Below are 13,360 nucleotides of genomic sequence, written 5' to 3'. Positions count from 1 at the left end.
CTTTGCGGTTCTGTGAGGTGAGAATGTGTGGGTCTGTATCCCGGGACCAGACGTTCTCACGCTCGGCCCGATGCTTTGCGGTTCTGTGAGGAGAGATTGTGTGGGTCTGTATCCCGGGACCAGACGTTCTCACGCTCGGCCCGATGCTTTGCGGTTCTGTGAGGAGAGAGCGTGTGGGTCTGTATCCCGGGACCAGACGTTCTCACGCCCGGCCCGATGCTTTGCGGTTCTGTGAGGTGAGAATGTGTGGGTCTGTATCCCGGGACCAGACGTTCTCACACCCGGCTGATACTTTGCGGTTCTGTGAGGAGAGTGTGTGTGGGTCTGTATCCCGGGACCAGACGTTCTCACGCCCGGCTGATACTTTGCGGTTCTGTGAGGAGAGAGTGTGTGGGTCTGTATCCCGGGACCAGACGTTCTCACGCTCGGCCTGATGCTTTGCGGTTCTGTGAGGAGAGAGTGTGTGGGTCTGTATCCCGGGACGACGTTCTCACGCCAGGCCCGATGCTTTGCGGTTCTGTGAGGAGAGAGTGTGTGGGTCTGTATCCCGGGACCAGACGTTCTCACGCTCGGCCCGATGCTTTGCAGTTCTGTGAGGAGAGAGCGTGTGGGTCTGTATCCCGGGACCAGACGTTCTCACACCCGGCTGATACTTTGCGGTTCTGTGAGGAGAGAGCGTGTGGGTCTGTATCCCGGGACCAGACGTTCTCACGCCCGGCTGTTACTTTGCGGTTCTGTGAGGTGAGTGTGTGGGTCTGTATCCCGGGACCAAACGTTCTCACGCTCGGCCCGATGCTTTGCAGTTCTGTGAGGAGAGAGCGTGTGGGTCTGTATCCCGGGATCAGACGTTCTCACGCCCGGCCCGATGCTTTGCGGTTCTGTGAGGAGAGAGTGTGGGTCTGTATCCCGGGACCAGACGTTCTCACGCCCGGCCCGATGCTTTGCGGTTCTGTGAGGAGAGAGTGTGGGTCTGTATCCCGGGACCAGACGTTCTCACGCCCGGCCCGATGCTTTGCGGTTCTGTGAGGAGAGAGTGTGGGTCTGTATCCCGGGACCAGACGTTCTCACGCCCGGCCCGATGCTTTGCGGTTCTGTGAGGAGAGAGCGTGTGGGTCTGTATCCCGGGACCAGACGTTCTCACGCCTGGCCTGATACTTTGCGGTTCTGTGAGGAGAGAGCGTGTGGGTTTTTATCCTGGGACCAGACGTTCTCACGCCCGGCCCGATGCTTTGCGGTTCTGTGAGCTGAGTGTGTGGGTCTGTATCCCGGGACCAGACGTTCTCACGCCCGGCCCGATGCTTTGCGGTTCTGTGAGGAGAGAGTGTGGGTCTGTATCCCGGGACCAGACGTTCTCACGCCCGGCCCGATGCTTTGCGGTTCTGTGAGGAGAGCGCGTCTCGCTTTGTATTTTTATATCTTGCCTGCACTGCTTACCAAACCCTCTCTGTGCCGGCTCCGTCCTGTGCAGAGCGCTCTGCTGCGGGGAGGGTTTGAACGCTTCGCTCGGCTTACAGCACGCGGCCACAGCTCTGCTTATACCCATCTCCACTAACACCGTGATCTGTTTCCATTGCTTTGGCCTGGCTGTGACCCCCCTTTCCCCTAATTCCCCCGCACCTCGCATGCTTCCAAACGCCTCTGCGCAGACTGGCGCTTCGGACCGCCGAGGAGCATGGGAGACACAGGCCGGCCGACAGGCTCACCCCTCTTACCTGGCACCTCACCTGGCATCAGACCGGCATGGGGGATCTGTGCAGGTATTAGATACTCAGCGGGGGGGGCTGTGGTAGTGTTACTGCAGGTATTAGATACTCAGCGGGGGAGGCTGTGGTAGTGTTACTGCAGGTATTAGATACTCAGCGGGGGGGCTGTGGTAGTGTTACTGCAGGTATTAGATACTCAGCGGGGGGGCTGTGGTAGTGTTACTGCAGGTATTAGATACTCAGCGGGGGGGGCTGTGGTAGTGTTACTGCAGGTATTAGATACTCAGCGGGGGGCTGTGGTAGTATTACTGCAGGTATTAGATACTCAGCGGGGGGATGTGGTTGTTACTGCAGGTATTAGATACTCAGCGGGGGGCTGTGGTTGTTAATGCAGGTATTAGATACTCAGCGGGGGGATGTGGTTGTTACTGCAGGTATTAGATACTCAGCGGGGGGATGTGGTTGTTAATGCAGGTATTAGATAGCCGTTTATCCTACAGGCCTCTGACACAGAATGGGTTAGTTACCCGATATCAGGCTGGTTCAGAGGCCTTAAAGGAGGTAGTGACCCACAAATCCTTTTGGGGTTCAGAGTGACGCTGACCGTCTATTACAACCTGTCCTTACAGTCCTTACAGTAGCAAGACATGACACATGGAAGCTGTATCACGGGACATGTTAGTGACACGTGGAAACTGTATCACGGGACATGTTAGTGACTCACGGAAACTGTATCACGGGACATGTTAGTGACACACGGAAACTGTATCACGGGACATGTTAGTGACACACGGAAACTGTATCACGGGATGTTAGTGACACACGGAAACTGTATCACGGGATGTTAGTGACACGCGGAAACTGTATCACGGGACATGTTAGTGACACACGGAAACTGTATCACGGGACATGTTAGTGACACATGGAAACTGTATCACGGGACATGTTAGTGACACGCGGAAACTGTATCACGGGATGTTAGTGACACACGTAAACTGTATCATGGGACATGTTAGTGACACGGAAACTATCACGGGACATGTTAGTGACACACGGAAACTGTATCACGGGACGTTAGTGACACACGGAAACAGTATCACGGGATGTTAGTGACACGCAGAAACTATCACGGGACGTTAGTGACACACGGAAACTTTATCACGGGACATGTTAGTGACACACGGAAACTGTATCACGGGACATGTTAGTGACATGCGGAAACTATCACGAGACATGTTAGTGACACACAGAAACTGTATCACGGGATATTAGTGACACGCGGAAACTGTATCACGGGACATGTTGGTGACACACGGAAACTGTATCACGGGACGTTAGTGACACACGGAAACTGTATCACGGGACATGTTAGTGACACGCGGAAACTGTATCACGGGACGTTAGTGACACACGGAAACTATCACGGGATGTTAGTGACACACGGAAACTGTATCACGGGACATGTTAGTGACACGGAAACTGTATCACGGGACATGTTAGTGACACACAGAAACTGTATCACGGGATGTTAGTGACACATGGAAGCTGTATCACGGGACATGTTAGTGACACGCGGAAACTGTATCACGGGACATGTTAGTGACACACGGAAACTGTATCACGGGATGTTAGTGACACGCGGAAACTGTATCACGGGACATGTTAGTGACACGCGGCAACTGTATCATGGGACATGTTAGTGACACGGAAACTATCACGGGACATGTTAGTGACACACGGAAACTGTGTCACGGGACGTTAGTGACACACGGAAACTGTATCACGGGATATTAGTGACACGCGGAAACTGTATCACGGGACATGTTAGTGACACACGGAAACTGTATCACGGGACATGTTAGTGACACACGGAAACTATCACGGGACGTTAGTGACACACGGAAACTGTATCACGGGACATGTTAGTGACACGTGGAAACTGTATCACGGGACATGTTAGTGACACACGGAAACTGTATCACGGGACATGTTAGTGACACGTGGAAACTGTATCACGGGACATGTTAGTGACACACGGAAACTGTATCACGGGACATGTTAGTGACACACGGAAACTGTATCACGGGACATGTTAGTGACACACGGAAACTGTATCACGGATGTTAGTGACACATGGAAGCTGTATCACGGGACATGTTAGTGACACGCGAAAACTATCACGGGATGTTAGTGACACATGTAAACTATCATGGGACATGTTAGTGACACGGAAACTATCACGGGACATGTTAGTGACACACGGAAACTGTATCACGGGACGTTAGTGACACACGGAAACTGTATCACGGGATGTTAGTGACACGCGGAAACTTTATCACGGGACTTGTTAGTGACACACGGAAACTGTATCACGGGACACGTTAGTGACACGCGGAAACTGTATCACGGGATATTAGTGACACACGGAAACTGTATCACGGGGTGTTAGTGACACACGGAAAGTGACACACGGAAACTGTATCACGGGACATGTTGGTGACACACGGAAACTGTATCACGGGACATGTTGGTGACACACGGAAACTGTATCACGGGACATGTTAGTGACACACGGAAACTGTATCACGGGATATTAGTGACACGCGGAAACTGTATCACGGGACATGTTGGTGACACACGGAAACTGTATCACGGGACATGTTAGTGACACACGGAAACTGTATCACGGGACATGTTGGTGACACGCGGAAACTGTATCACGGGACGTTAGTGACACACGGAAACTATCACGGGATGTTAGTGACACACGGAAACTGTATCACGGGACATGTTAGTGACACGCGGAAACTATCACGGGACATGTTAGTGACACGGAAACTGTATCACGGGACATGTTAGTGACACACGGAAACTGTATCACGGGACATGTTAGTGACACACAGAAACTGTATCACGGGATGTTAGTGACACATGGAAGCTGTATCACGGGACATGTTAGTGACACACGGAAACTGTATCACGGGACATGTTAGTGACACATGGAAACTGTATCACGGGATGTTAGTGACACGCGGAAACTGTATCACGGGACATGTTAGTGACACACGGAAACTGTATCACGGGACATGTTAGTGACACACGGAAACTATCACGGGACGTTAGTGACACACGGAAACTGTATCACGGGATATTAGTGACACGCGGAAACTGTATCACGGGACATGTTAGTGACACACGGAAACTGTATCACGGGACATGTTAGTGACACACGGAAACTATCACGGGACGTTAGTGACACACGGAAACTGTATCACGGGACATGTTAGTGACACGTGGAAACTGTATCACGGGACATGTTAGTGACACACGGAAACTGTATCACGGGACATGTTAGTGACACGTGGAAACTGTATCACGGGACATGTTAGTGACACACGGAAACTGTATCACGGGACATGTTAGTGACACACGGAAACTGTATCACGGGACATGTTAGTGACACACGGAAACTGTATCACGGATGTTAGTGACACATGGAAGCTGTATCACGGGACATGTTAGTGACACGCGAAAACTATCACGGGATGTTAGTGACACATGTAAACTATCATGGGACATGTTAGTGACACGGAAACTATCACGGGACATGTTAGTGACACACGGAAACTGTATCACGGGACGTTAGTGACACACGGAAACTGTATCACGGGATGTTAGTGACACGCGGAAACTTTATCACGGGACTTGTTAGTGACACACGGAAACTGTATCACGGGACACGTTAGTGACACGCGGAAACTGTATCACGGGATATTAGTGACACACGGAAACTGTATCACGGGGTGTTAGTGACACACGGAAAGTGACACACGGAAACTGTATCACGGGACATGTTGGTGACACACGGAAACTGTATCACGGGACATGTTGGTGACACACGGAAACTGTATCACGGGACATGTTAGTGACACACGGAAACTGTATCACGGGATATTAGTGACACGCGGAAACTGTATCACGGGACATGTTGGTGACACACGGAAACTGTATCACGGGACATGTTAGTGACACACGGAAACTGTATCACGGGACATGTTGGTGACACGCGGAAACTGTATCACGGGACGTTAGTGACACACGGAAACTATCACGGGATGTTAGTGACACACGGAAACTGTATCACGGGACATGTTAGTGACACGCGGAAACTATCACGGGACATGTTAGTGACACGGAAACTGTATCACGGGACATGTTAGTGACACACGGAAACTGTATCACGGGACATGTTAGTGACACACAGAAACTGTATCACGGGATGTTAGTGACACATGGAAGCTGTATCACGGGACATGTTAGTGACACACGGAAACTGTATCACGGGACATGTTAGTGACACATGGAAACTGTATCACGGGATGTTAGTGACACGCGGAAACTGTATCACGGGACATGTTAGTGACACGCGGCAACTGTATCACGGGATGTTAGTGACACACGTAAACTGTATCACGGGACATGTTAGTGACACGGAAACTATCACGGGACATGTTAGTGACACGCGGAAACTGTATCACGGGACGTTAGTGACACACGGAAACTATCACGGGACGTTAGTGACACACGGAAACTGTATCACGGGACATGTTAGTGACACGTGGAAACTATCACGGGACATGTTAGTGACACACGGAAACTGTATCACGGGACATGTTAGTGACACACGGAAACTGTATCACGGGACATGTTAGTGACACACGGAAACTGTATCACGGATGTTAGTGACACATGGAAGCTGTATCACGGGACATGTTAGTGACACGCGAAAACTATCACGGGATGTTAGTGACACATGTAAACTATCATGGGACATGTTAGTGACACGGAAACTATCACGGGACATGTTAGTGACACACGGAAACTGTATCACGGGACGTTAGTGACACACGGAAACTGTATCACGGGATGTTAGTGACACGCGGAAACTTTATCACGGGACTTGTTAGTGACACACGGAAACTGTATCACGGGACACGTTAGTGACACGCGGAAACTGTATCACGGGATATTAGTGACACACGGAAACTGTATCACGGGGTGTTAGTGACACACGGAAAGTGACACACGGAAACTGTATCACGGGACATGTTGGTGACACACGGAAACTGTATCACGGGACATGTTGGTGACACACGGAAACTGTATCACGGGACATGTTGGTGACACACGGAAACTGTATCACGGGACATGTTGGTGACACGCGGAAACTGTATCACGGGACATGTTGGTGACACGCGGAAACTGTATCACGGGACATGTTAGTGACACGCGGAAACTGTATCACGGGACGTTAGTGATACGCGGAAACTATCACGGGACGTTAGTGACACACGGAAACTGTATCACGGGACATGTTAATGACACGCGGAAACTATCACGAGACATGTTAGTGACACACGCAAACTGTATCACGGGATGTTAGTGACACGCGGAAACTATCACGAGACATGTTAGTGACACACGGAAACTGTATCACGGGACATGTTATTGACACACGGAAACTGTATCACGGGATATTAGTGACACGCGGAAACTGTATCACGGGACATGTTGGTGACACACGGAAACTGTATCACGGGACATGTTAGTGACACACAGAAACTGTATCACGGGACATGTTAGTGACACGCGGAAACTGTATCACGGGACGTTAGTGACACACGGAAACTATCACGGGACGTTAGTGACACACGGAAACTGTATCACGGGACATGTTAGTGACACGCGGAAACTGTATCACGGGACATGTTAGTGACACACGGAAACTGTATCACGGGATGTTAGTGACACATGGAAGCTGTATCACGGGACATGTTAGTGACACGCGGAAACTGTATCACGGGATGTTAGTGACACATGTAAACTGTATCATGGGACATGTTAGTGACACACGGAAACTGTATCATGGGACGTTAGTGACACACGGAAACTGTATCACGGGATGTTAGTGACACGCGGAAACTATCACGGGACATGTTGGTGACACACGGAAACTGTATCACGGGACATGTTAGTGACACGCGGAAACTGTATCACGGGATGTTAGTGACACACGGAAACTGTATCACGGGACATGTTAGTGACACGCGGAAACTATCACGGGACGTTAGTGACACACGGAAACTGTATCACGGGGTGTTAGTGACACGGAAACTGTATCACGGGACATGTTGGTGACACGCGGAAACTGTATCACGGGACATGTTAGTGACACACGGAAACTGTATCACGGGACATGTTGGTGACACGCGGAAACTGTATCACGGGACATGTTGGTAACACGCGGAAACTGTATCACGGGATATTAGTGACACGCGGAAACTGTATCACGGGACATGTTGGTGACACGCGGAAACTGTATCACGGGACATGTTGGTGACACGCGGAAACTGTATCACGGGACATGTTGGTGACACGCGGAAACTGTATCACGGGACATGTTGGTGACACGCGGAAACTGTATCACGGGACATGTTAGTGACACGCGGAAACTGTTTCACGGGATGTTAGTGACACGCGGAAACTGTATCACGGGACGTTAGTGACACGCGGAAACTGTATCACGGGACATGTTAGTGACACGCGGAAACTATCATGGGACGTTAGTGACACGCGGAAACTATCACGGGATGTTAGTGACACGCGGAAACTATCACGGGACATGTTAGTGACACGCGGAAACTGTATCACGGGACATGTTAGTGACACACGGAAACTGTATCACGGGACATGTTAGTGACACACGGAAACTGTATCATGGGACGTTAGTGACACACGGAAACTATCACGGGGTGTTAGTGACACACGGAAACTGTATCACGGGACATGTTAGTGACACGTGGAAACTGTATCACTGGACATGTTGGTGACACACGGAAACTGTATCACGGGACGTTAGTGACACGTGGAAACTGTATCACGGGACATGTTGGTGACACACGGAAACTGTATCACGGGACATGTTGGTGACACACGGAAACTGTATCACGGGACATGTTGGTGACACGTGGAAACTGTATCACGGGACATGTTAGTGACACGCGGAAACTGTATCACGGGACATGTTGGTGACACACGGAAGCTGCATCACGGGACATGTTGGTGACACGCGGAAACTGTATCACGGGACATGTTAGTGACACACGGAAACTGTATCACGGGACATGTTAGTGACACGCGGAAACTGTATCACGGGACGTTAGTGACACACGGAAACTATCACGGGACGTTAGTGACACACGGAAACTATCACGGGACATGTTAGTGACACGCGGAAACTATCACGAGACATGTTAGTGACACGCGGAAACTGTATCACGGGTTGTTAGTGACACGCGGAAACTATCACGAGACATGTTAGTGACACACGGAAACTGTATCACGGGACATGTTAGTGACACACGGAAACTGTATCACGGGATGTTAGTGACACACGGAAACTATCACGAGACATGTTAGTGACACGCGGAAACTGTATCACGGGTTGTTAGTGACACGCGGAAACTATCACGAGACATGTTAGTGACACACGGAAACTGTATCACGGGACATGTTAGTGACACACGGAAACTGTATCACGGGATGTTAGTGACACGCGGAAACTATCACGAGACATGTTAGTGACACACGGAAACTGTATCACGGGACGTTAGTGACACACGGAAACTGTATCACGGGATATTAGTGACACGCAGAAACTGTATCACGGGTTGTTAGTGACACGCGGAAACTATCACGAGACATGTTAGTGACACACGGAAACTTTATCACGGGACATGTTAGTGACACGTGGAAACTGTATCACGGGACATGTTAGTGACACGCGGAAACTGTATCACGGGACGTTAGTGACACGCGGAAACTGTTTCACGGGACGTTAGTGACACACGGCAACTGTATCACGGGATATTAGTGACACGCGGAAACTGTATCACGGGATGTTAGTGAGACACGGAAACTGTATCACGGGACATGTTAGTGACACGCGGAAACTGTATCGCGGGACATGTTAGTGACACACGGAAACTGTATCACGGGACATGCTAGTGACACACGGAAACTGTATCACGGGATATTAGTGACACACGGAAACTTTATCACGGGACATGTTAGTGACACACGGAAACTATCACGGAACGTTAGTGACACACGGAAACTGTATCACGGGGTGTTAGTGACACACGGAAACTGTATCACGGGACATGTTAGTGACACGCGGAAACTGTATCACGGGACATGTTGGTGACACACGGAAACTGTATCACGGGACATGTTAGTGACACGGAAACTGTATCACGGGACATGTTAGTGACACGCGGAAACTGTATCACGGGACATGTTAGTGACACGGAAACTGTATCACGGGATGTTAGTGACACGCGGAAACTATCACGAGACATGTTAGTGACACACGGAAACTTTATCACGGGACATGTTAGTGACACGTGGAAACTGTATCACGGGACATGTTAGTGACACGCGGAAACTGTATCACGGGACGTTAGTGACACGCGGAAACTGTTTCACGGGACGTTAGTGACACACGGCAACTGTATCACGGGATGTTAGTGACACGCGGAAACTGTATCACGGGATATTAGTGACACGCGGAAACTGTATCACGGGATGTTAGTGAGACACGGAAACTGTATCACGGGACATGTTAGTGACACGCGGAAACTGTATCGCGGGACATGTTAGTGACACACGGAAACTGTATCACGGGACATGCTAGTGACACACGGAAACTGTATCACGGGATATTAGTGACACACGGAAACTTTATCACGGGACATGTTAGTGACACGCGGAAACTATCACGGAACGTTAGTGACACACGGAAACTGTATCACGGGGTGTTAGTGACACACGGAAACTGTATCACGGGACATGTTAGTGACACGCGGAAACTGTATCACGGGACATGTTGGTGACACACGGAAACTGTATCACAGGACGTTAGTGACACGCGGAAACTGTATCACGGGACATGTTGGTGACACGGAAACTGTATCACGGGACATGTTAGTGACACGGAAACTGTATCACGGGACATGTTAGTGACACGCGGAAACTGTATCACGGGACATGTTAGTGACACGGAAACTGTATCACGGGATGTTAGTGACACGCGGAAACTATCACGGGACATGTTAGTGACACATGGAAACTGTATCACGGGACATGTTAGTGACACACGGAAACTGTATCACGGGATGTTAGTGACACGCGGAAACTGTATCACGGGACATGTTGGTGACACACAGAAACTGTATCACGGGACGTTAGTGACACACGGAAACTGTATCACGGGACGTTAGTGACACACGGAAACTGTATCACGGGACATGTTAGTGACACGCGGAAACTATCACGGGACGTTAGTGACACGCGGAAACTATCACGGGACGTTAGTGACACACGGAAACTGTATCACGGGATGTTAGTGACACACGGAAACTGTATCACGGGACATGTTAGTGACACGGAAACTGTATCACGGGACATGTTAGTGACACACGGAAACTGTATCACGGGACATGTTAGTGACACACGGAAACTGTATCATGGGACATGCTAGTGACACACGGAAACTGTATCATGGGACATGTTAGTGACACACGGAAACTGTATCACGGGATGTTAGTGACACACGGAAACTGTATCACGGGATGTTAGTGACACGCGGAAACTGTATCACGGGATATTAGTGACACGCGGAAACTATCATGGGACATGTTAGTGACACACGGAAACTGTATCACGGGATGTTAGTGACACGTGGAAACTGTATCACGGGATGTTAGTGACACGCGGAAACTGTATCACGGGATATTAGTGACACGCGGAAACTGTATCACGGGACATGTTAGTGACACGCGGAAACTGTATCACGGGATATTAGTGACACACGGAAACTGTATCACGGGACATGTTAGTGACACGCGGAAACTATCACGGGACGTTAGTGACACACGGAAACTATCACGGGACGTTAGTGACACACGGAAACTGTATCACGGGATGTTAGTGACACGCGGAAACTATCACGAGACATGTTAGTGACACATGGAAACTGTATCACGGGACATGTTAGTGACACACGGAAACTGTATCACGGGATGTTAGTGACACGCGGAAACTGTATCACGGGACATGTTGGTGACACACGGAAACTGTATCACGGGACGTTAGTGACACACGGAAACTGTATCACAGGACGTTAGTGACACACGGAAACTGTATCACGGGACATGTTAGTGACACGCGGAAACTATCACAGGACGTTAGTGACACGCGGAAACTATCACGGGACGTTAGTGACACACGGAAACTGTATCACGGGATGTTAGTGACACGCGGAAACTGTATCACGGTATGTTAGTGAGACACGGAAACTGTATCAAGGGACATGTTAGTGACACACGGAAACTGTATCACGGGACATGTTAGTGACACACGGAAACTGTATCACGGGACATGTTAGTGACACACGGAAACTGTATCACGGGACATGTTAGTGACACACGGAAACTGTATCACGGGACATGTTAGTGACACACGGAAACTGTATCATGGGACATGTTAGTGACACGCGGAAACTTTATCACGGGACATGTTAGTGACACACGGAAACTGTATCATGGGACATGTTAGTGACACACGGAAACTGTATCACGGGATGTTAGTGACACACGGAAACTGTATCACGGGATGTTAGTGACACGCGGAAACTGTATCACGGGATATTAGTGACACGCGGAAACTGTATCATGGGACATGTTAGTGACACACGGAAACTGTATCACGGGATGTTAGTGACACGCGGAAACTGTATCACGGGATGTTAGTGACACGCGGAAACTGTATCATGGGACATGTTAGTGACACACGGAAACTGTATCACGGGATATTAGTGACACACGGAAACTGTATCACGGGACATGTTAGTGACACGCGGAAACTGTATCACGGGACATGTTAGTGACACGCGGAAACTGTATCACGGGACATGTTAGTGACACACGGAAACTGTATCACGGGACATGTTAGTGACACGCGGAAACTGTATCACGGGACATGTTAGTGACACACGGAAACTATCACGGGATGTTAGTGACACGCGGAAACTGTATCACGGGACATGTTAGTGACACACGGAAACTGTATCACGGGATGTTAGTGACACACGGAAACTGTATCATGGGATATTAGTGACACGCAGAAGCTGTATCACGGGACATGTTAGTGACACACCTGAATTGTATTACGGGACATGTTAGTGACACGGAAGATGCGTGAGACCCTCTCCTCCAGATCAGCCCGGGACTCATTACTGACATAGTTCCTCTTTATGCCGCAGGTGATGAGTTCAACGAATGGGCAGCTGAACGCCGATGACCAAACGGGAGGTCGCTCCAACGCACCAATCACAGTGCAGGCCGAGGTGGAAGTTGTGGAGGAAGCTAAGTATGTGCCCCTGCCCTGTTACTCCCCTACGTACCCCCCCAAAGACCCCTTCGCACGTGTCACTCGACCTCTTCCCTTCGCCCCAATTCTGTAACCCATTCTGTCCCTCCAGCGTCTACACCCATTCAACCTTTACAGCTAATTGTGCACGCGGTCACTGGGGTACG

General features: G+C 49.9%; 1 protein-coding gene across 6 annotated transcripts in view; it reads left to right on the top strand.

The window, feature by feature from the left end:
- The window catches only part of CSNK1G1 (casein kinase 1 gamma 1), a 132,318-nt gene that overhangs the window by 105,961 nt on the left and 12,997 nt on the right, over positions 1 to 13,360 (top strand). For 4 of the 6 annotated variants that reach the window (XM_075575977.1, XM_075575980.1, XM_075575979.1 and 1 more), the window contains exons 11-12: positions 1,647 to 1,757; positions 13,087 to 13,193. In XM_075575977.1, coding sequence (XP_075432092.1) covers positions 1,647 to 1,757; positions 13,087 to 13,193 — 218 coding nt within the window. The remainder of the gene's footprint in view (positions 1 to 1,646; positions 1,758 to 13,086; positions 13,194 to 13,360) is intronic. The other 2 variants (XM_075575983.1, XM_075575981.1) reach the window with 1 other exon arrangement.

This window comes from Ascaphus truei, chromosome 18 (genome assembly GCF_040206685.1).
Source record: "Ascaphus truei isolate aAscTru1 chromosome 18, aAscTru1.hap1, whole genome shotgun sequence".
Lineage (NCBI taxonomy): Eukaryota > Metazoa > Chordata > Amphibia > Anura > Ascaphidae > Ascaphus > Ascaphus truei.
Note: the sequence above shows the minus strand (reverse complement) of the source record. Positions and strands in the feature narration are given on the sequence as shown.